The 25,173-nt window shown below is 43.0% G+C and overlaps 1 protein-coding gene across 4 annotated transcripts in view; it reads left to right on the top strand.

Annotated features, from left to right (window-relative positions):
- Positions 1 to 25,173, top strand: part of LOC115472691 (FRAS1-related extracellular matrix protein 1-like) — a 215,467-nt gene that overhangs the window by 156,855 nt on the left and 33,439 nt on the right. For 3 of the 4 annotated variants that reach the window (XM_030207049.1, XM_030207047.1, XM_030207048.1), the window contains 5 exons: positions 4,230 to 4,374; positions 6,583 to 6,712; positions 8,752 to 8,824; positions 12,980 to 13,129; positions 24,136 to 24,356. In XM_030207049.1, the coding sequence (XP_030062909.1) occupies positions 4,230 to 4,374; positions 6,583 to 6,712; positions 8,752 to 8,824; positions 12,980 to 13,129; positions 24,136 to 24,356 (719 nt within the window). Of the gene's footprint in view, positions 1 to 4,229; positions 4,375 to 6,582; positions 6,713 to 8,751; positions 8,825 to 12,979; positions 13,130 to 24,135; positions 24,357 to 25,173 lie in introns of those variants that run through there. The other variant, XM_030207050.1, reaches the window with a different exon arrangement.

Below are 25,173 nucleotides of genomic sequence, written 5' to 3'. Positions count from 1 at the left end.
GTTGCTTCAGGAGCAAATTAATGCCCGACAGTTGTCAGAAACAAAATTGTTTGAAGAAAAAATTCTCAAGCTGGAGAACTTGAACAAAGCCACAATTAAGGATAGTAACTTTGTTAAAAAGAAAATGGAATACCTTGAAAATCAGCAAAGAAGACTTAATTTGCGGTTTGTCAACTTTCCTAGATCTCCCATTCTTTCAGCGACTGAAATGGTTAAAAGATATTTGCGGGAGGTTCTAGGGATGCCGGGTGAATCTCTCCCACCCATAACAAGGGTAACTTATCTTCAGAATTTGATTTCATCTAAACCTGGAGGTGACCATGCTGTTGTGGATGGAGGACTGAACCTGACATCTTTCCTGGAGTCTTCCTTAGAAATAATTACCCAAAGGACAACAGCAGTGGTAACATTTGCTCTTGAAATAGACAGGGAGATGGTACTAAAGTTATTCTTTAAACATTTAGATTTGATGTTTTTTGGCTCTAAAGTTAGGATTTTTCCAGATCTCGCAAGAGAGACTCAAGCTATACATAGGGCCTTCTTGGCTCTACGTCAAAGAACATTAAACTTAGGGGCAACGCTTACCCTTAAATTTCCTTGTATATGTCGCTTTATTTACCAACAGAATAGTTATCAATTTACAGAGCCAAAACAACTCGAGGAATTTTTATGTTCTAAGGAGACTGAGAATGTCATTGTTAAGATTTAAGGTCCCATATGGACACTGGATGATAGATAGAGAATGTTTTTTCCGGAGTGTAATCGTCTGATAAATATTATTTCCTTTGTAATGATATTTTGTATCTTGGATCTAGTTAGGTATTTCCAATCTAGAGGTCGATGTTTGAAATATTATTTCATTCAATGAGATAACTAAGTTTATCTCAAGAATGTTATTTTTCTGGGTTTTTTTTTTATTGCAATTGTTTCTATGCTTCTTTGATAAGATGTATATATTGAAAATTATAAATAAATAAATGAAAAAAAAAGAAACAGAAAAGCTAACACTAGGACCTTGTAATGAATCTGGTGCTACACAAGTAACCAACCTAGTTGCATCAGTACTGGAGAATATGGCCCAGTTTCTTTAAATCATCAGTCAAATGAACCCCAGTATTTTGGACTAATTGCAAATGCTAATACCCTTTTGTAGCAGATCCAACCAAACAGTGTTGCAGTAGTCCAAACACAGAAAAATCAAGATATGTATTACAGAAGCCAAATCCAAAGAAGACAGATACGCCCATTGAGGTGGCGGTAAGAGCTCTCGCACTAACCTGGCGGTAACTGGGCAGCCCGCAACACTGCCCAATTACCGCCGGGTAGTATTCGACGCTACAAATTTTCGTAGCGCCGGAAATGATGGCATGGTAGGGGTGGGAAGTACTATGCACTGGGATGTACTGCCGGGCTGTTGTGTTAGCTCGGCGGTACTTCTTAAATAGCGAGCGGTAAGCCCACCTTGGGCTTACCACCGCTTAGTAAAAGGAGCCCAGAGTTTCCAGTAGACCAGGGAGGGAAGTGTTATCTCAATCCATTAAGTTCCCAGTGCTCAAGCTGTTTATATACAGCACGTAAGGAAAGAGTGTGATCTGTTCCATATATGCTATGTTCCATGTATGTTACCATGTATGTAAGCACCTTAACGCAATAACATCTGTAATTCTGTTACCCGGAAATGGCAACCGCCATTACGGCAAATGGAAGCCACATTGAGCCTGCAAATTGGTGGGAAAATGTGGGATACAAATGCTACAAATAAATAAATAGTAAGGACTAAACCATCCAAACAAATTAAGTCAAGAAGGTGGAGAAGACCGAAAAAAGATTCTATATATCATGGCGAAATTTCCACGTGGAAATCGAAGCATTTTCTATAACAATGCATGTAACTTAATTGGTTAATTAGCTAATCAGCATTGTCAATTGGATGTTAACAAGCAATTATCAGCACTAATTGGCATTAAGGTTTCCACACACACAACTGTCTAATCGTATTCTGTAATGGGGATGTGCTTAAATTCTAAGCTGCATAGTTGAAAAGGGGGCTTAGCCATGGCATGGGTGTTTCTAAAATCTATGGAGTTCTTTTACAAAGGCGCAGTAGCATTTTTAGTGCACGCTAAAAATAAGTATGCACTAAATGCTAGAGATGCCCATATACTCCTATGTACAAAACCCCAAAAAAGTAGACTTTCATACTATCACTTAACGTCCTTTATGGTAGAAAAGCTTTCACGTTTCGGGCAAACGTAGGTAACGTTATTGCACTTACCTGCATGCCCAGGTGTGGCCGCAACCCGACAGGTGCCTGTTTCGCAATTCCAGCTTTCTCAAGGGTTAATATCACACTGGACCTACGGAAGCAAAATTAGAGCCAGTTAGCATGTCCCGTGGGAAAGGAGCTTTTGCTAATAGTATGATTGAAGTTAAATGTATTGCAATGGCACGATGAGCCACAGCAACGGAGGAGATTAACTCATTAAATAGAAAAGAAAATTGAAAAAAAAAACAAATAGAAAAATAAAAGATAAGAAGACAGAATAAATCCACATTTTAAGTGGGACTCAACTAATTAGGAAGGTTGGGGGCAGTCTATGATTAAATTTGTCACCAAAGAGGGGCACACCTTATGGGTGATAAGATATTAACCCCAGTGACTATAAGAGACTTGCCCTGAACAATCTATGTGAAATTTTATAGGTGCTTTTGCCTGAAAATCTACTTTTTTTTTGGGGGGGGGGGGGGGGTTGTATTTAAGAAAAGTTCAGTAGATTTATGCCGGTTTAATTTGACATATATTCCTATGGCCGTCTCTAGTGTTCAGGACGCGCTAATGATTAGAACTCACTAAAAATGCTACCGCGCCTTTGTAAAAGGCCCCCCCTTATGCGCATTGTTATAGAATACACCCACTCTGCGCCTAATTTAGGTATCAGGATTTTCGCCAAGTAAAACACTGTGTAAATGGCCGTGACTAAATTTGGTCGTGTGGAGAGGCGCTTGGCGTAGTCTATATACTGCGCAGAAATTTAAGCCTATTCCATAAAACATAGTAACATAGTAGATGACGGCAGAAAAAGACCTGCACAAGAAATGTGCCACTTTTTTGTGTATACCTTACCTTGATTTATACCTGTCTCTTTCAGGGCACAGACCGTATAAGTCTGCCCAGCACTATCCCCGCCTCCCAACCACCAGCCCCGCCTCCCACCACTGGCTCTGGCACAGACCGTATAAGTCTGCCCAGCACTATCCCCGCCTCCCAACCATCAGCCCCCACCTCCCACTACCGGTTCTGTTATCCAATCTCGGCTAAGCTCCTGAGGATCCATTTCTTCTGAACAGGATTCCTTTATGTTTATCCCACGCATGTTTGAATTCCGTTACCGTTTTCATCTCCACCACCTCCCGCGGGAGGGCATTCCAAGCATCCACCACTTTTAGAGAATACACCTAGGCATATTTTTTTTTCCATACGAAATTTTCAGGCGCCATACATAGAATCCAGCCTTAATTGCAGCATACTCTCCACGTTTACTCTCTGCTCATGTCCATTTTCATACAAAATTTAGCTGTTTCCCAGCAAGACAGCTTAATGATTTTTCAATGTTTCAGTTTGTGATTTTGCACAAGTTTTTAACACTAGACAATTAGTGCAATCCTGATCTGCAAATAGGTCATTAAGAATAGCACGTTCTCAGCCCATTTCTGCTCTCTTCCTCGAGGGTAAGTACATTAGCCTGTTAGGTTGCTCATAATGTTTTAATTTTTGTGGCAAGGTGTGCTGTACTAGCGTTTTTCTCACTTGGCTCTCATTGGACTCAATTTCGATCTCAGCTTTGTTGATGCTTTTTAGCCACGTTACTCGCATATTCACCATTCATTAGTCTTTTTAAAGGCTTGATTTGGTTTGCTTGCTTTTTTAGCTGCATCTACAAGTGACCACCATATACCTGAGGCAGGCGGTGTTCACCGAAACATTGTGCCAAGTCTTATCTACCATTAAAGAATATTTTGCCATTTCTCTTCTCCTTGGTTTTACTTGGAAGTGTCCTGTTGATCACGCTACTCCCTTGTCTCTGCATTTCCCCTCATAGCGGATCCAGTTTCTCCACTTCTGTGTTTTTATGTTTGTTTGGTTTTTTTTGTTAAGGTGTGCAGCTACATCATGACTTTGGTAAATGGAAAATGAAAGAATAATTAAAGTGTTCCAACCACTGTTTCAGGATGCAGTATAAAAGGTACTTTTACCCAGCGAGATCTAAACCAACGAGCCATCCGGTATATCATCAGTGCTGCTGTAGACCAGACCTCTGATAACTTTCAATTCAGACTCTCCAATCCAGCAGGAAAGACTCTTCCTCCAGAGACGTAAGCAGTTCTCAATGTGTTGCATCTGACAAAATTAAAATGTGAATCATGGTGATTTATCAGAGTTTTGTACTGTTATAGGGCCATGCTTACAAAAGCATGCTAGCATTTTTAGTGCACACTAATCGTGTACATGCCCATAATATTCCTATGGGTGTCTACATGGTTAGGACATGCTAAAAACACTAGCGTGCCTTTGTAAACAGGACCCATAGTGATTAAACTGTATGAAAAAAATAGGTTTTATGGATTTTTTGTCCAGTTGTATTAAATAGATCTGGGCTGCTATTAACTAAACCATATTACCTGTTTAATTCAAGAATTACTAAGCGCTATCAGTTAACACAGCATGTTTTTATAACATAGGAGTTTTTGTCACATTTTTAGGTACCCTGTTATAAAATTACGCCTGTAATTTTGTCTTACGTTTTGGGGCATGTTTACTAAAGTGTGTAAAGCATTTACCCCTGGATTCTGTATATGGCGCTCAAAATTGCGCATGCAATTATATTGAGTAATGAGCCATTTAATTGGGAGCTAAAAATCAATTATTGGCATTCATTGGCAACAATTTGGATTTCTGTGCACATCTTGCTAAGCCCCATTTTGTAAAGATGTGCACATAAATCTTTTTATCCCGCAGCTGAAAAGGGGGTGTGGTTATGGGAGGAGCATGGACAGGTCAGGGGTGTTCACAGTATTATGGAATTCAGGGGATCTGTGTCTAATTTACATATGCGGATTTACACCAGCTCTCGGTGTAAATCCTCACTCCCAAAGTTGAGCGCTATACACTATTCTATAAACAGTGCCCAGCTTGGAGCACTGTATATAGAATAGCGCTCAGCACTCATTTTTACAGCGCCCAAATGTGGGCGCCATTTACAGAATTTAGTCTGTAGCCTGGGAGTTAAAGACAATTCTATAAACTGGATGCTAATGTTGCATGCATAAATAAGAACATAAAAATAGCCATACTGAGTCAGACCAATGGTCCATCTAGCCCAGTATCCTGTTTCCAACAGTGGCCAATCCAGGTCGGAAGAAACCCAAATAGTAGCAACATTCCATGTAGAACCCCAAAGAGTGGCAACATTCCATTCAGAATCTCAAATAGTAGCAAGATTCTATTCAGAATCCCACATACAAATCTACATACGCATCCAGCTTTTCCTACATAAGCACACATCTGTGGAACGCGCTACGTCCTGCGTCAGAAACAGAAGGAAGCCTTTTGCGAGGAGGACCTCGGCTGGCGGGGGGGTTGGGGTCCCCCGCCAGCAAAGGTAGGCAACGGCGGGTTGGCAGCGGGAGGGGGGGTCGAGCGGGTCGTCGGCAGGGGGGTCCAGGGCCAAATCTATGGGGGCCCAGGCCCCCCCCAGGCCCCATATAGCTATGCCACTGGTCCCTAATGAACTTAGGCCCATGCAATTAAATGCCAGCTCTATGGCTGGTGGAAGTGCAGACACCTAAATGTTATTTATTTAATACATTTATACCCCACATTTTTCTGCTAGTTGCAGGCTCAATGTGGCTTACACAAATCTGTAGGAAGGCTACAGTACAGAAAAGTACAATTAAACAGTGTAAAAGTAAGATAGTAAACATCTTTTAAACAACAATATGTAGAAGATAATAAAGATAATTAGTGTCCATGAATCTTATTAAAAACTAGGAGTTAATCAAAATGATGTTGAACCTGGAGAATACGCCTTCTGGAACAGGACGGACTTCAATAGTTTTCTGAAATTTAAGTAGTTCTGGGTAGATTTTACTGATTTGGGTAAAGCATTCCACAGTTGTGTGCCTATGAATGTGAAGTTGGAGGCATAGGTAGATTTGTACTTAAGGCCACCACAATCTGGGTAGTGTAAATTTAAGTAAGATCGTGTGATAGACTGGATCTATTTCTGGGTGGCAAGTCAACCAATTCAAGCATGTATTCTGGAACTTCCCCAGAAATGATTCTATGAATGAAGGTGCAGACCTTAAAGGAAACTCGTTCTCTAATGGGGAGCATGTTAGATGCCCTAAAAACCTAGGATGAGACGTATGGGACAAACTTGATGAGTCAATTGATTGTTTTCTGCCATCCTCTACAATTTTATTATGTGAAGAATAGCAGAAAACCTAACGGACGATCTGATGAAGAAGCAACCCTAGAGCAGCAACTGTTTTTAGCTCCGTACTTTAAAAATGTTCTTTCAGGCTTGAGCTGAAATGGTCGAGGATTTCATTGGCAGAAACCTATTACCCAGTCTGTGAAAGTGCCGGACCTCTTGCCATTAAGGTGGTAAGGACAGGGCAGAGTGCAGACCCATCATACGTCAGCATAAAGGTAAGATCACTAAAATGTTCAGTGTTCAATTGATTTGATATACCGCTCATATAATAAAAGTCTAAGCGGTTTGCATAATCAGTGTTGAAATATCATTTAAAAATGGGGAGGGAGCATAAAATATTTCAATTAAATAAAGGGCGTCAGATAACAAAGATATAAGTGATAATATCCAGGAAGCAAATTTTATTTTAATTTCAGTTCAAACCGTATGAAAACTATGGGGTCGATATTGAGCCAGCGGTGGTGAGCGTTTTTTGTAGCTGTCACCAACGTTATTCCTGGGTATTCAATGTCGGGCCATGTTTGGGCACTGGAATTGAAAATTTGGGTTTCTGTGTCTGGCTACTTCAAATATGATCAAGGGTTCCTTTTACTTAGGGTTACCATACGTCCGGATTTACCCGGACATGTCCTCTTTTTGAGAACATGTCCAGGCAAGTTTTGCCAGTCCGCCCGTTTGTCCGGATTTCTGGACAAACGTGCAGGCGGGCAGCAGGCCTATCCTAGCCTCCCCTTCCCTTACTTACTGTCTACTGCCCTGGTGATCTAGTGGCCTCTTCAGGACAGGAAAGAGCCCCCTCTTTCCTGCCCGGAGCGCTGCCCTTGCCCTGCATCCTGTTGCTGTGTGACAGTCTCGGGATTCAAAATGGCCACCGAGAATTGAAGTGGCCTTGCGAAACTTCAACTCTCGGCTGCCATTTTGAATCCCGAGACTGTCACAGCAACAGGATGCAGGGCAAGGGCAGCGCTGTGGGCAGGAAAGAAGGGGCTCTTTCCTGCCCCAAAGAGGTCACTAGACCACCAGGGCAGTAGATAGTAAGTAAGGAGAGGGGAGGGAATATGTGACCCGGGGGAGGGGAATAGGGGCGGGGAGGGGAATATGTGAACCGGGGGGAGGGGAATAGGGGGCGGGGTGAGAGCAAGAAAGGGCAGGGCGAGGATGCGAAAGGGGCATGGTGTGGGTGGAGCAGGGGCGGGGCAGGAGGTGCAACATGTGCCCTCTTTTTCAGAGGACAAAATATGGTAACCCTACTTTTACTAAATGGCGGTAAGCCCAACGCGGGCTTACCGCTCTCTATAATGGAAGTACTGCCAAGCTACCGCAGCAGCCCAACGATACTTCCCACCCCGACCATGCCGTTATTTCCAGTGCTACAAAACAAGTATTTATTTTTGTAGTGCCAGACTGTACCCAGCGGTAATCGGGCAGTGCCGCACGCTGCCAGTTACCACCGGGTTAGCACGGGAGCCTTCACCGCCACCTCAATGAGTGGCGGCCAGGGCTCCCCTCCCCCCCCCCCCGAAACGGCCGCATTGCAAGTGCTTTACTTGCCGCCCAGCCATTTCCTGCAGGAAAGGAAGACCTTCCCTTTTACCAGCTGCGGTAAAAGGGGGCCTCGGCACGCATGTAAAACACGCGGCGATGCCAGCATCAGTCCCCTTTTGCCGCAGCTTGGTAAAAGGGCCCCTAAGTGCACTATTCAGCACTTTACTGCATAAGCGACTCTGCATAAAGATAGGACTGATTTTTATGTGGTTCGGTTTAACCACTAAGCTTAGGCAGTTAAGGGCTGACTATTGCCATTTAAGCACATGAGTACCGACTGCACTCACGGAATGCTCACAAAGTAGCCAGCTTTCACAGAAACAGAAGCCTGCGTGGCCGCATTGCTGATCTGCAAGGGCAGGCTTCTACATGGAACATTGCTAGTGGAGGAGTAGCCTAGTGGTTACTGCAGTGGACTTTGATCCTGGGGAACTGGGTTCAATTCCCACTGCAGCTCCTTGTGACTCTGGGCAAGTCACTTAACCCTCCATTGCCCCAGGTACAAATAAGTACCTGTATATACTATGTAAACTGCTTTGAATGTAGTTGCAAAAAGAAAAACACCGAAAGCTGTTATATCAAGTCCCTTTTCCTTTTAGTAAAAGGGCCCCTTAATTAAGATGTAGGTCCATATTCACAGGATTCACGCATAACAACACACAAGTAAGAATTTAACTTTCTTTTAATTTTCACTCTGCTTCTTTTTAAGGTCCAAGAAGTTTCTGCTAAAGCCGGTGTAGACTTCACTCACAGTGCTGCAAGTTTGCTGCAGTTTGATCCAGGTCATTTTTATTTCTCTAGTGCTGAGCATGTCCTACTTTTGTCAAACTCTAGACTAAGCTGTTAGTCTTTATTTTATTTTATTTATTTAATTTTATTTCTTATATGCCACCTACAAGCCTGAAGGCTATTGAAACAGGTCACATTCAGATACAGTAGGCATTTTTCTGTCCCTGGAGGGCTTACAATCTGAGGATCTCTTTTACTGAAACTTGCGTGCTAACCCCCAAATTCTATAAAAGTTGCCAAAAATTGTGAATGGTAATTTATTTGAATAACAAGCTAATGAGCCCCAATAATTGGCTTTCTAACAAGCAATTATTTGCACGAATTAGATTAGATTTAATCAGCATTTATGTGCATAAGTTTAGGTGTGGGATCCACGCCTAAAATTCATGCATGATCAGATAAAGGGGGTGCAGAAATGGGAGGGTCATGAGCATAAGTACATAAGTTTTGCCACACTGGGAAAAGACCAAGGGTCCATCGAGCCCAGCATCCTGTCCACGACAGCAGCCAATCCAGGCCAAGGGCACCTGGCAAGCTTCCCAAACGTACAAACATTCTATACATGTTATTCCTGGAATTGTGGATTTTCCCAAGTCCATTTAGTAGTGGTTTATGGACTTGTCCTTTAGGAAACCGTCCAACCCCTTTATAAAATCTGCCAAGCTAACCGCCTTCACCACGCATAATGGGGCAGTTCCTAAAATTAACAAGCGTTGTTTTAGAATAACGGGGATACGTGTGCATTTGCACCATGTTTCAGCTGGTGCAAATGGCCACACCTAAATTTAGGCATGATTCCCGGGCGTAAGTGCTATTCTATAAACCGCGCCTAACTTTAAGAGCAGCTTATAGAATAGCACTTTTTTTCTGCACCATCTATAAAATCTAGCCCTAAGTGCCGCATATCCTATTTTATACCTGCGGGCCATATGACACTTAGCACGCCCTAATGTCTGTCAGTGCACACTAAGCTTCAGTAAAAGCGACCCTCAGTTTGCATCTGAAGCAATGGAGGGTTAAGTAACATACCAGCTTATTTTCGAAAGAGAAAAACGCTCAAATTCCGACCTAAATCGGGAGATGGACGTCTTTCTCTTGTGGGTGCCCAAATCGGTATAATCGAAAGCCGATTTTGGGCGTTTCCAACTGCACTCCGTCGCGGGAATGCATAAAGTTGACGGGGGCGTGTTGGAGGCATGGTGAAGGCGGGACTGGGGCGTGGTTATCGACTGAGGAGAGATGGGCGCACTCAGCCGATAATCGAAAAAATAAAGGCGTTTTTAGCCAGAATTTAGGACACTTTTTCTGGACCCTGTTTTTTCACGAACAGGTCCCAAAAAAGTGCCCTAAATGACCAGATGACCAACGGAGGGAATCGGGGATGACCTCCCCTGACTCCCCCAGTGGTCACTAACCCCCTCCCACCAAAAAAACCCGAACTTCAAACACTTTTTTTTCCAGCCTCAAATATCATCCCTAGCTCCATGACAGCAGTATGCAGGTCCCCCGAGCAAATTTAGTTTAGTTGGTGCTGCCTGGACCCATGCAGAGAGCAAAAATCGGAAGGAAAAAAAAACATGCAAGTGCAGTTGGGGACGTCCAAATTAAAAATTAGTAAAAAAAGGAGATTTGAACCAGCCACCTTCTGATTCCCAGGCTAGTGCACCACATGAATCAGTTGTTTAGATGTCCTTCCCTTTCCATTAAGTCCTTCCAAGTTTCTGTCAGCCAATCACAGCTCATTTAGCTGACATCATGTCACCTAAATGAGCTGTGATTGGCTGACAGAAACTTGGAGGGACTTAATGGAAAGGGAGGGACAAATGTTTTAACTGATTCATGTGGTGCAGTGCTTAAAGCACTGGCCTGGGAATCAGAAGGTGGCTGCTTCAAATCTCCCTTTTACTATTTTTTTTAAATTGGACATTCCCAACTGCACTTGCATGTTTTTTTTTCTTCTGATTTTTGCTCTCTGCATGGGTCCATTTGCTTGGGGGACCTGCATACTGCTGTCATGGAGCTTGGGATGATATTTGAGGCTGGCGTAGAGGCATCTCAGGGGGACCAGAACACTACCAATGCTGGCCCCTCCCACGACCAAATGCCTTGGATTTGTTCGTTTTTGAGCTGGGGCGCTTTGGTTTCGATTATCGCTGAAAAACAAAAACGCCTAGCTCAAAAAAACGCCCAGATCCTATGCATTTGCCCGGCACAAACCGTATTTTCGAAACCAAAGATAAACGTCCATCTTTTTCGAAAATACGATTCGGCCCGCCCCTTCACGGACCCGTTCTCGGAGATGGACGTTTTTACAAATGGGCGTTCGCGTTCGATTATGCCTCTCATAGTAACATAGTAGATGACGGCAGAAAAAGACCTGCATGGTCCATCCACTCTGCCCAAGAAGATAAATTCATATGTGCTACTTTTTTATTTGTACTGTCCTCTTCAGTGCATAGACCGTATAAGTCTGGCCAGCCCTATCCCTGCCTCCCAACCACCAACCCTGCCTCCCAACCACCAGCTCTGGCACAGACCCTATAAGTCTGCCCAGCACTATCCCTGCCTCCCACCACTGGCTCTGGCACAGACCGTATAAGTCTGCCCAGCACTATCCCCGCCGCCCAACCACCAGCCCCAGCACAGACCGTATAAGTCTGCCCAGCACTAGTCCCGCCTCCCACCACCAGCTCTGGCACAGACCGTATAAGTCTGCCCAGCACTATCCCTGCCTCCCACCACCGGCTCTGGCACAGACCGTATAAGTCTGCCCAGCACTATCCCCGCCGCCCAACCACCAGCCCCGGCACAGACCGTATAAGTCTGCCCAACACTAGCCCCGCCTCCCAACCACCAGCTCTGCCACCCATTCTAGGCTAAGTGACTTGCCCATTGTAACTGTTAGGATTTTACAAACTCATCAGCCTTAGAAATACCACTTCAAGAGCGAATCACTTTCCCCTCTGAGGGCCCTGTTTACTAAGCCGCGCTGTAGGCGCACTAGCATTTTTAGCGCTCACTAATGCTAGAGACACCCATGTATTCCTATGGGGGTCTCTAGCATTAGTGCGCACTAAAAACACTAGTGCACCTTAATAAACAGGGCCTTGAATCAAATTGTCCCTGTATAGCTCGCATAAGCACACTTTGCATGTTATACAACTTCTATGCCCTAAAATTATGCAGTTTGTCACTCATAGTTTTCCTCAGATTAGTGTTATTACAATGGCCATCTTTTATTGATGAAGTGCTTTCAATCCCATAATAGAAGGCTTGGAGAGAGGAGGCTGGCACTGGAAAATTGTGTTTTGGATCATCAAATTGAAGCCACTTAAAAAGCTTCTAAAAAGTTGTTTTCACGACGCAAATCCATTGGTAAACCTTTATTTTTGGAAAGAGTAAACAAGTAATTCAGATCTATCATTTCCACTCCGCTTAGTAGTTTATAAACTTCTATCATATCTTCCCTCAGCCATTTCTTCTCCAAACTGAAGAGCCGTAGCCTCTGTAACCTTTCCTTATAGGGAAGTCGTCCCATCCCCTGTATCATTTTTGTTGCCCTTCTCTGTACCTTTTCTAATTCCGCTATATCTTTTTTTGAGATGTGGTGACCAAAATTGTACAGAAAATTGCAGTCACACCATGGAGCGATACAAAGGCATTATAACGTTCTCATTTTTGTTTTCCATTCCTTTCCTAAGAATTCCTAACATTCTATTTACTTTCTTAGCCGCTGCTGTACATTGAGCAGAGGGTTTCAACATATCATCAATGTTGACACCTAGATCCTTTTCCTGGTCGGTGTGGAACCTTGCGTCACGTAATTATAGTTCGGGTTCCTCTTTCCCGCATGTATCATTTTGCACTTGCTCACATTAAACATCATCTGCCATTTGGATGCCCAGTCTCATAAGGTCCTCTTGCAATTTTTCACAACCGTCTTGCAATTTGAATAACTTTGTGTCATCAGCAAATTGAATTACCTCCAGTGAAATTCAGTCAGCCTCTATACCAGTCTACATGGTTTGTGCTTGTCACTTGGCTGATTTGTAGCCAAATAGTGGGCTGCATTTCTTATGCTATGTAAAAATGACACTCAGATCCTTACAGTAGCTGGGGCTCACAGACTTGTTTCTACATACTTTCAGGTGTTTCCTTCAAATCGTGGAACCTCTATATTAAGAATGATGGCCTTGAAGAAAGCAATGAGGTGCTTAAGGTAGTGCTGGGCTCACCGAGAAATGCCATCCTGGGGCAAGACAGTGAAGCAGCAGTAGAAATTATTGACCCAAGAACTGGTAAGTTTAAGTTGATTGTCCATAGAAAATATTTGCTAAGCAATTTTAGTTCATCAAAGTGAGATAAAGGGAAAGAATGCAGCTGAAATGTAAGGTTCCAACACATGGCATTATTTGTACTACTTCACACTTCAGAACTGTACTGAATTTCGGGTGGAAGAAAAACAAACGTCTAAAAAGTGGCATAAAGCAGAATTTGGACGTTTTTCTCACAAAAACATCCAAATCAGTATTTTCAAAACCTATTTTTCAGACGTTTTTCTATGCTTTTCATCTGCAGTGCGTCCAAATCTCAAGGGGGTATGTCGGGGGGCGTGTTAAGGGCTGGATTTGGGCATTCCTAAGATGTTTTACAGCCATAATTGAACACAAGAAAAACTAAGATGTTTTTTTTATTTATTTGTTACATTTGTATCCCAGATGGCCACCGGAGGGAATTGGATATGGCCTCACCCTACTCCCCCAGTGGTCACTAACCCCCTCCCACCCTAAAAAAAATGTTAAAATATTTTTTCTAGCCTCTATGCCAGCCTCAAATATTATACCCAGCTCCATGACAGCAGTATGCAGGTCCCTGGAGCAGTTTTAGTTGGTGCTGTAGTGCACTTCAGGCAGGCGGACCCAGGCCCATCTCCCCCTACCTGTTACACTTGTGGTGGTAAATGTGAGCCCTCCAAAACCCACCAGAAACCCATTGTACCCACATCTAGGTGCCCCCCTTCATCCCTAAGGGCTATGGTAGTGGTGTACCGTTGTGGGGAGTGGGTTTTGGGGGGCTCAGCACACAAGGTAAGGGAGCTATGCACCTGGGAGCTTTTTCTGAAGTCAGCTGCAGTGCCCCCTAGGGTGCCCGGTTGGTGTCCTGGCATGTCAGGGGAACCAGTGCACTACAAATGCTGGCTCCTCCCAAATGGCTTGCATTTGGTCGTTTCTGAGATGGACGTCTTCGGTTTTGAAAATCGCCGAAAATCAGAAACGTCCATGTCTATGGACATCCAAATCTAGGGATGGCAAAATTTAAGGATTTGGACTTCCCTGATGGTATTTTCGAAACAAAAGATAGACATCCATCTTGTTTCAAAAATACGGGTTTCCCCGCCCCTGGATTGGGACATCCCTTTCGAAAATTCCCCTTAAAGTGTGCATGTGCACACAAAAGGAGAGGATGATACAATGTAGGAAATTGCCATACATATAAAAAATAACAGAATATTACAGGAAAATCCATATATGATCACAAATTAGTTTAGGAGAAATCACATGATTTAAGAGAAATAAAACTTACAACAGCATATATGTGATGGCTAGGAACGTTTTGCTGAGCAGCAGTTTTGTTATTCAATCTGTGGGTCTGGCTACTGGGTGACAACCTGCTCCAGAGAGAACAATTATTTTGTATTGGCTTAGTGAGATACCAATAAAGATTTTTACTGGTTGCGCCTATACTTAAGTCTGACTGTCTCTCTTATTCTAGCCTCTAGGGCTGAAGTGTTTTCCTCTCCCCGGGGGCAAGGGACAGGATTACACAGACCTTACCACTAAGTCAATGGCTGGTGGTTTCAGACCGAAAATGGATATTATTTTGCCGCATGTCCATTTTCGGCAAAACGTTTTTAAAAGGTATTTTCCTGCAGGTGAGCTGAAAAATGGATCTGTGCGCACCCAAAACACGTGCCTACACTACCGCAGGCCATTTTTCAGAGCACCTTAGTAAAAGGTCCCCTTTGAAAGGAGTCATCAATATGCACAACAATTCACAAATGTGTCTCATGGTTGGAATACTGTTTGATATGGGATCTTCTACATACTGGACTACTAACTGAACAGCAGGACTGTGCGAGACAAGGAATCTGCACAATTATCAGCTTAAAAAAAAGTTCTTTGGTGACTTGGTGGTTTTAGTTCCAGGACAGGAGTAACAGGATTTAAAATAGTCCTCTTTCAAAGAAAGAGCATTGGACTGATGAATTTAACACTGTTTGGACTTTGAGGATGATCGATGGACTCCAGCAAAGCGATAAGTTCAATTTTTAGCACATGGTTTGAATTGTGGGTGTAGAATGCACTTTTCTGTGTATTTTAGGGATGTTTTGGTGGATAATAAATATTTGATAATTTCATTCTGGAAGTTTTTTATGATTAAATAAAAGATTTTGTAAAAATGTATTAGACAGTCATCAAAATACAAGTAATTAATACAATGAATACACATGAGATGAATTCCATATTCAGGGTCTGTAATGCATACCAGTTTTTCTCATGCATATTCATTGTGCATATCTTGAAAAGCCTGACTGGTTGTGAGTCCACAGGACAGGCTTGGGAAGCCTTGGCTCACTCAGTTATTGCTTGAAAGGGAGCTTCTGGGGTCTCAGTTGAAATTAAAATCAGCACATTTCTGGTTTAGAGGTATCAGCTCTCCCAGCCGACCAAAAAGGAGGTCTTCAGACTAGCCAGGCAGTGAGACTTTCATCCTTTTTCCTCACCTTTAGCTCTTTTCTGCCATCATTCTAAAGAGTTCCGGGTCAGAAGAAGTGAGGGGTGATCATGGTGTTGCCCCAGGTGCCATATTTGGGGGGGAAGAGAGTATCAGGAGCGGGAGGGGAGACTGTGGTGGAGAGCAATTTTTGCTTTCCCATCTCCCTTGAGCCCTTATGTGGCTACACTGCTCACATAGCCCTAGGGACAGCGCTGCTGAGGAGAAGGAGAGGGATGGGAGAAGAGAGGAAACATCTTTGGTGCTAAATCAGCTTCAGTCTGGCTTGGTCCCCCCATGGACGTCACATTTTATGCCGTCTGCCATGAGTTCCAAAATCTCTAGTTCTGATCCTGAGAGATTTCATTACAACAGTGATGCATTTTCTTTTCCTGTATAAAGTTGTAATGCAATGGTTCCCAAGCCTTGTCCTGGAGGCACCCCAGCCAGTCAGGTTTTCAAGATATCCGCAATGAATATTCATGAGGTAGATTTGCATGCAGTGGAGGCTGGGGTGCCTCCAGGACCAGGTTTGGGAACCATTGCATTACAACTTTATACAGGAAAAGAAAATGCATCACTGTCAATCCTCACTTAGATATCATGAATGGGAAAACACAAAATTCTTCTCCCCATAACTTAGGCAAACTGTTGCTATAAATGCACCTTAAATCAGTCAAGAGGAGGAGCAAGTTTTTCCTGAATCTGGACCCTGTGAACCAGCTCGTACACAGATTATATCAGCTTTTACTCTCTTTAAGGCTTTTCTTGGAAACTATTAACTTTACAGTATAACTAATGGAAAGGGGTTAGTAAATGAGCAGGTGTGATTTAAGTACTGAATGCAGGACAGCAATTGGGAGCAAGAAAATACTCGTGATATTCTGAATGTTATGTCTCCAACTCTGCTCCAGATCAATAATAGTGACAGTCACAATAAGTGGCAGAAATAGAAGCGAAAGGGAATGAAAGGACCCAGGAGCCTGATCTAAAATAAAGAAAAAAAGAAAGTCCCGGCAAACAACTTGTCACAGAAAAAGGAAGACTCAGAATAGTATCTCTATCCTCTTCTGTCTTCTACTGCATGCCAGATCCTGAGCTGAGTTATTTTGAACACCTCCATTTTTGAATGCTGTTGTAGAGGGAGCAAAAAAGCTGTCGGTCTGGGATGTCTTCCTATAAGCCAGCTCCATCTGCTCGGCAGACAGCTCACACCAGAGAACTGCTGCAGGGGTGTTAAAGAAGCTTAGTCTGTCACACAGTACATTTGGGGTTTGAAGGATAGAAATGATTTGCTGCTAGGAACTGATTCTATCCATTATCTGCACGTAAAGGGGACATATGAGATTTGACAGCGAAGCTGAAGAAAGTTACCATAGTCAAGATCCTGAGCTGACCTAACTGTGGGTCAAGAGTGACACCCTCTGGCCAGATGTGTCACAGACCTACTGCCTTACTCCTTGATTTCTTTTTTCTGCCAATGTGGTGCTTGAGTTTCCCATATCTGGAAGAAAGAAATAGGCAAACTCACCGAAAACAAAAGGAAAAGGAAGCTAAACTGAATGGCCACCTCTGCTTTCGTTCATACTGCAAAAAGAATCTCATCGTCCCTAAAGGAGTTAAGATCAAATGTGTTCCAGAAACAACACATTCACTATGCAGAAAATAATCTACAGAGGAGCTAGTTGGAAACTGAGAAATGAACTGATACACCAACTATACTGGAAAGAGGACAATGCAGGAGCAAAATACCAACTTTACAAAGCAGCTGGAGAAAGAACTACAACAGTCCAGGCTAAGAAACAACACAGAGTCATTAGAAAGAGGGAAGAAAACTGGATTTTGTTATTCATAGACAGATGGAAACCAAGGTCTCATCTCAGACTAGGGGCAGAACAGTAGACCATCTACAGGAGATTATTGAAGACCTACTTATTCAGGAAAGCATTCCCCACCGACATAAATTAGATGCATCAACTCTGCAACACAGCAAAACCTTAGACTGTACTGGACACTATATACTCCTTCCTACCCTTGATCCCTATGTACCTGAATATACCAACCTACCCAACGTAACATCAAATTGTATTTGTTTCCATACCGGACTTGGCGATCGCCTTTACGGTACTTTGTAAGCCACATTGAGCCTGCAAATAGGAGGGAAAATGTGGGATACAAATGTAACAAATAAATAAATAGGTACAGAAAACACAAATTAACTGGAATAAATCTTTTGATATTTGGGACCCCTCAGTTGAATGTGAACATAAAAATGTAAACAGAAGCACTGGAAGAACATGACAATCATTGAATCTCCCATGGGAAACTTCCACTGAAAACACCGACAGAGGTGGAAATCCAATAGGACAATTGAGCATCTCTAACTTTATTACAGCATGAGGACTAAGTATTGTTTAAGAGACTTGGAGGGGCATTTAAAAAAAAAGGTCAAAGTCCAAAACAAAAGTCATGTTCATAACATCCAAAACAAACACCCATCTCACAGCCATAATCAAACAGGAAAAACGTCTAGGTTTCCTGTTCGATAATGGCTGTAAGATGGATGTTTTTACGCTGAAAACATCGAAAATGAATAACCATTTTCCAAAGTGAAATGTCCAACTTTTGAACGACAAAAACCAGGGACAGGAACGTCTGTCTGGCACTATTTTCAAAAATATGGCCACACAGATGTCCCTGTAGAACAGAGAGAAGCCTAGTGGCTAGTACAGTGGACCGTAAACCAAAAGACAGGCTCAAAAACCCCAGTGTAACTCTTTTTTTGAAAATGTGGTTCCTCCAGGACCTGAAAAATACCTACTGTACCTGAATGTACACCACTGTAAATATTTATTTCTTTATTTATTCATTCATTCATGACTTGATATACCGATTTAACTGTTGGACAGGGCAAAGTGGTTTATGAAGTTATAAAAAAACAAAGAAATGCACTACAGTGATTCATAGAAAAGTGACCCAAGCATTCAAGAGCATACGCAGCCTTCAGTCTTGTGGGTGTCATATATTTAGGTACAATAGGTATTTTTCTATTTCTGGAAGGCTCAGAATTATTTTTTAAAAATGAGTTGAGGCAAGACTCACACCTAGGTCCCTCAGATCATAGTCTACAACATTAACCACTAGGCTACTCCTGAGCTGCTCGTGGCTTCGTTCGGAATGGCCTTAATACCCGCAGCTGACATAAGACCTGCTTTTTCTTTCCAGTTTTAATTTCAAAGGAGAGGAAGAGGGACAGCAACCACTGGGGGATTAAGGAAGGATCATGCCTTAGTCCCTCCAGTGGTCAGCTGCTCAGTTAGAGCAACCTTTTGTAACTTGGACGTAACTGAAACAGGTCTAGATTTTTAAAAAGTCCTTCATTTTAGGCTTGAATGTTTCTTCCCATTTGATAATCCCTATTGGATGTCCTAGTTTTGGGCCCTCCCTAGTCCCGCCCACCAGGGCCACTGAGAGACACAGATGGGGCAGGGCCACCGCCACCCCCTTATCTTTCTGCGTCTTCTCCTCCCTCGGTCTGTCACTCTTCTGCTTATCATGTTAACGCAATCACCCGGGTCACAACACACAGGAGCAGGAGAGAGACAGACCGAGCCAGCAGAACCTTCTGGCGCCAGGCCCCACTTGAAAGTAGGGCCTGGAGAATCTCGCCAGCCACAACCCCCCCCCCCCCCCCCCCCCCCCCCCCCCCCCTGCTGTTTGGATGAACTGCAGTATGAAACATGAAAATTCTGACTTTCCAAAATCAGAATTTAGCTATTTTCACAGATGGGCATTCTTTTTTTAGGCATTTTAAGACATCCATCTGCTTTGAAAATGAGCACCCAAGTCACGTTCTGGTTTTTTTTTGTTTTGTTACATTTGTACCCTGTGCTTTCCCACTCATGGCAGGCTCAATGCAGCTTACATGGGGCAATGGAGGGTTATGACTTGCCCAGAGTCACAAGGAGCTGCCTGTGACTGAAGTGGGAATTGAACTCAGTTCCTCAGGACCAAAGTCCACCACTCTAACCACTAGGCCACTCCTCCACCGTTGCTACTATTTGAGATTCTACATGGAATGTTGCTATTCCACTATCAACATTCCATGTAGAAGTCGGCCGTTACAGATCACCAATGTGGCTGCACAGGCTGTCAGACTCACAGAAACAGAAGCCTGCGCAGCCTTCTACATTCCATGTAGAATCTCCAATAGTAGCAACATTCCATGTAGAATCTCCAATAGTATCTATTTTATTTTTGTTACATTTGTACCCTGCACTTTCCCACTCATGGCAGGCTCAATGCGGCTTACGTGGGGCAATGGAGGGTTAAGTGACTTGCCCAGAGTCACAAGTAGCTGCCTGTGCCTGAAGTGGGAATCGAACTCAGTTCCTCAGTTCCCCAGGACCAAAGTCCACCACCCTAACCACTAGGCCACTCCTCCACTAGGTTGTCTATCAAACTGGATGAAATTCAGCTATGATCTAGAAGAAGGTTTTTGGTTTTTTTTTTTAGAAAAATTTCACCTAAAAGTTAATTTTCACAAGAAGGAACACAAACAACACATGGGATTACAGTTTCAAAAGAAAAAAGTGCTTATTTGATTGCACCAAGGGGTTAATTCTATAATGTACCATCTAGTTTTAGGGGGAAAGGCAGCAGATAAATGGTGGTGGTCTAGTAATTTATGCATGTAAGTAGCCACTTATGCACATAAAATGATGGCTTTCAGAATAGTGACTAGCAGGAAAGTAGGCCCCATGATTTCATGGCACATATCGTGCTGGTGAGCATGTATATTGGTGGATCACAAAAGAGCATAACATAAGAACATTACTACTACTATTTAACATTTCTAAAGCGCTACCAGGGTTACGCAGCGCTGTACAATTTTAACACAGAAGGACAATCCCTGCTCAAAGAGCTTACAATCTAATGGACAAATGTACAGTCAGTCAAGTAGGGGTAGTCAATTTGGGGCATTCTCGATTACATGAAAGGTATAAAGGTTAGGTGCCGAAAGCAATATTGAAGAGGTGGGCTTTGAGCAATGATTTGAAGATGGGTAGGGAGGGGGCTTGAACATAAGAGTTGCCCTATTGGGTCAGACCAAAGGTCCATCTAGCCCAGTCTCCTGTTTCCATCAGTGGCCAGTCCAGGTCACAAGTACCTGACAGTCCCAAAAAGTGGCAAGATTCTATGCTACTTAATCCCAAGGATGTGGCTTTTTCCAGGTCTACCTTAATAACGGTTTATGGACTTTTCATCCAGGAATTTGTCCAAACTTTTTAAACTCATCTACATTGACTACTTTTATCATTTGTTCCAGTAAAGAGTTCAACTGGCCGATATTCAGCCGGCGGTAGTCAACAGTTTTTTAAACTCTGTCGCCAGCTAATTTGATGGGGAGGGTGCTTAGGTCTAGGAAGGAAAATAGCATGCACAATTTACATTTAATATCCACATTTTTATTTATTTACTTATCTATCTATTTATTGAGATTTATTAACTGTCTATTCACCCAAGGTAGTGTACTGCAGGTCCAGTTTAAAATAAAACTTACAATTTTGTTAAAAGCATAACAATAATAAAATGACCAAATGTAAACAGAAATACAATAAATGAGGTAAACGTGGAATATGTCAGTACAGTGCAAATAATACCATAATAGACAGCATGGAAGAATATTGAAATAACATAGATATAATACGATGTCAGCATAATACCAATGAATCACCTAATAAGCAACGCAATAGAACATTCAAATAGCATAAATATGATGCTAATGCTTTTCTGTGTAGTTGAGGGGCCAAGAGGAGATATACAGATGGGGACAAGATAAGTAGTACTGAGTCAACTGGAATAAATCGATGGGTGGCTAAACTCAAGGCAAAATCTTTGTACAGTTAAACAAGATATGAGGAACTGGTCTAAGTTACAGGGTATGTAGGAAGTTAGTCCAGGTGCGTAGTGAGTATATAGTCAGTCACCACATGTATTAAGGTTTGTGAGAAGAGCCAGGCTTTCCTCTGCTTCCTGAAGTAGAAGTAGTCTTGAGTTACACGTAGCCCTTCAGAGAGTAAATTTCAGAGCGTGGCGGCTACTCCTGAGAAGGCTCGCCGGCAGGTATCACATCATACAATTTCTTTTGATGAGGCTATAGATAGTGATGCTCCTTGAGAGGATCTTAGAGGTCGCAAAGGTGTGTAGAGGGCCAACTTATTCTTCAAATAGTCTGGCTCATTTTATCTGAGGACCTTGAAAATCAAACATAAAGTTTAAAACCTAGCCCTGTAAGCTAGAGTAGTTTTTGCAGGAAGGGTGTGATGTGGTCATGCAGCTTTCAGCCTTCTATCAGTCGGGCTGCAGCATTCTGAATTAGTCGGAGCTAAATGGAAAAACAACAAAGCAGATCAGTACAAAATAAACATAAATTTATTGAATGAAAACCAAATATTCAGATCAGCCCGACACAGGCCATGTTTCGCCCAACAGGGCTGCATCAGGGGCTACACAGTTTTCTTTTTATTGTCAATATTAAGAGTTATGAGGGTGTCCAGTGGATCTCTAGTCACCCCTTCTGATTATTCGGTTGTGCTGTTTTTTTATTGACAATAAAAAGAAAACTGTGTAGCCCCTGATGCAGCTCTGCTGGGCGAAACACGGCCTGTGTTGGGCTGATCTGAATATTTGGTTTTCATTCAATAAATTTATGTTTATTTTGCACTGATCTGCTTTGTTGTTTTTCCATCTTGGAGCTTGCAGATTGCCCTGTTTTTTTCTTAGTCGGAGCTAATGCAAACTCTTTTTGGTTTGACCAGTCTACAGGGCATTACAGTAGTCTAGTTGTGATGTTATCATGGCATGGACCACTGTGTTCAGGCTTGTCTTTTCAATATAAGTAACATTCATTACTTACCATGAAAAAGGTATCCATGGGAACTTTGCACTTATGGCAACTACCAAAGAAAAAAAGAATGTGTACTTTTGCTTTGAACGTTGATCCAAAGTCCACAGGTTCAAAGTAGCTGCATGTCAGGGTTGTTCCAAAAACTTACACGTGTAGTTGTTGTACACTGGCTTAACGTGCCCAACACGGGCACCAGCATTTACACCTGGTTTCAGCAGGCATAAGTCTGGCACTTAAAGTTTGGGTGTAGGAATCAGTGCTAAGCATGATTCTATAAAGAATGCCCATGCCCTTTATAGAATGTTACCTAGTTCCAATCTTTTCCGGCACCCATTTTTGAGTGCAATTTATAGACTCTGGCTCTTTAGAGTAGATAAGCGTGATTGGGTCAACATTCAACAACCACGGACAGCCGTGGTTTTAAATGCTAGCCATGATGGCTAAACAAAAGCCAGCTATTCAGTGCCACTATCAGGATACTAAGCTGCAGAGCTTTTTTGAGGGGGTACTTGGGGGTACTGAGTACCGGCACCTTTTCCATTGTCTGCTAAAATTGACCCATGGTCCCCAAGTTTTAATGAAAGAGCTCAGGCTCTACACACCAATTCTGCCTTGTCATAGATTCTGTGACTGGTTGCAAGGGGCATGGCTATTGTGGGGTGAGTCTCTCAGTGATCACCCCGCCCCTGAAGGGTGGCCTAGCATTTGAGTACCAGCACCTTTTTTGCTAGAAAAAATGCACTGCTAAGCTGTGTTGAATAGTCGGGTAGAAAAGTGAGTGCCACTGTCATCTGGATGTGGCAATATTCAAATTTTTAGCTGGACAGCTAACTGGGTCAAGTTAAGAAGCTATATTCCTGTCCTAATCTTGTCTAAGTGGTTATCCGGAGAGTGGACTGAAAATTGCTGCTCTCTGGATAACTGCCAGCTCTGCCTTCTCCCTCCTCACACATCACTCCTGCACTAACGGATAGTGAGCCTGAATATCCTTACCGACTGCCTTGGTACAATCCGAATAGTGGTACTGAATATTCACAGTGCCGCCAAGGGGGGGGGGGAGCAAGATTCTTTGGGCCTGGCCTTCAGGGGGGGGGGGCGGCACCGAGGTCTATCTCTTTCCTGCTCCTATCAGGACCTGGGTGATTCGTTTAATGCGTTAACCTGGTCCAACACACAGGAGCAGGAGAGAGACAGAACCCCGGTGCCGCTCCTCCCCTTGGAGGCTGGGGAGGAACTGACACAGGAAAGTAGGGGGCGAGGACAGTGGTGGCCTGAGCGAGTGAGTGAGGGGCAGCGGTGGCAGCTGTGTCCTGAGTGTGTGGGGGGCAGCTGCGTCCCAAGTGGTGGGGGGGGGTTGGGCTGCGGCTCTGTCTCTCGGCAGCCCTGAATATCCATAGCCTATGGCGACTAAGCCTTTGTCCATATAAATGGCTTTGAATACTGGTTTGGGTTTGTTTTTTATGTATGACAGACAGCAACTCCTTGAGCTCTATTGACTTGAACATCTAAAATATTTTGATACAAGAAAACCTGTCTTTGAAGAAAATATGTAGTTTATTTGTGACTGAAGTTGTTCCTCATGAACTAAGAATTTGATCATTTCCCTTTGTTTCTGGACAGGCGCATGTAACTCAATGTACTTAAAAGCAAGTGGAAGCAAGGTTATATCAGAAAGAAGTGGCCAAATAGAAGCTCACTGGACTTCATCGAAAGAGCATCACCATATCTCATCTCCCCGGGGTGATGTTCCTCACACCGATCTCCTCTCTCGCCATCCTGAAGCAATCATTGCCCGAAGAACAACTCAAAAGCAGCTACAGAGCATTGCAAACAACAAAATGGTAGGATGATTTAACTTTCCATAACCAAAGATCACCAGAGATCTCTGTACAAAGACCAAGCTCATCATCAGTTGTCACTTTGTCCCAGAAAATAAAAGATGACCACCAGGAAAAAGTCAAATGGAAAATCCCAAATGCTCTAACTATTTAATTACAACAGTGCACGTTTCTAGGACTATTAAAATAAGTTTAGATACAGGCTTCAAGATGGAAAGCATTTTTATGTGGGATGGAGGAAGAGAAAGGTTGCAGTAATAGGTTTGGTCACAGTATTACAAACGTGTGAGTAATTTTAACAGTGGAGTTTGCAGCAGTTTTGTAAGCAAAGAAAAATTTGATTTAAGTTTAATAAGAGCTTGATACATTGTCTATAAGTAGCACTTTCTAAGTGGTGTACAAGGGATAGCAAAGAGAAGAGAAGGAAGACAGAAACTTAGTTAACAACTGGGATAAAAATTAAGGTTAATAAACCAGAGTCAAAGGACAATTAATAAAATTAGAGATTAGAGATCTGAAAGCCAGAACCAGTGTTGTTACCGACCGTCTCCGAGGTTTCAGGAATGTTCAACTTAGGGCCCTGACTGCCCTTAGATCCTGGCTGTTGCAGATATGGACGGCTTCTCTTCGCTAACCAGGGCTGGTTAGCCATAAAGATGTCAGCCAACTCAGCCACCTTCTCCGGAGTACAGGGCTGGTGATCTTGAACATGCTCCCTCACCTCTGGATGACAGCACTGTTGAAACTGTTCTAGGAACATCAGGTTTTAGCAGACCTCCAGGGTTTTAACCTTAGATACATTGAGCCACCAATGGTGTTG

The sequence above is a fragment of the Microcaecilia unicolor genome, chromosome 6 (assembly GCF_901765095.1).
Source record: "Microcaecilia unicolor chromosome 6, aMicUni1.1, whole genome shotgun sequence".
NCBI classification, from domain to species: Eukaryota; Metazoa; Chordata; class Amphibia; order Gymnophiona; family Siphonopidae; genus Microcaecilia; species Microcaecilia unicolor.
This window is presented reverse-complemented; position numbering and strand designations above follow the sequence as displayed.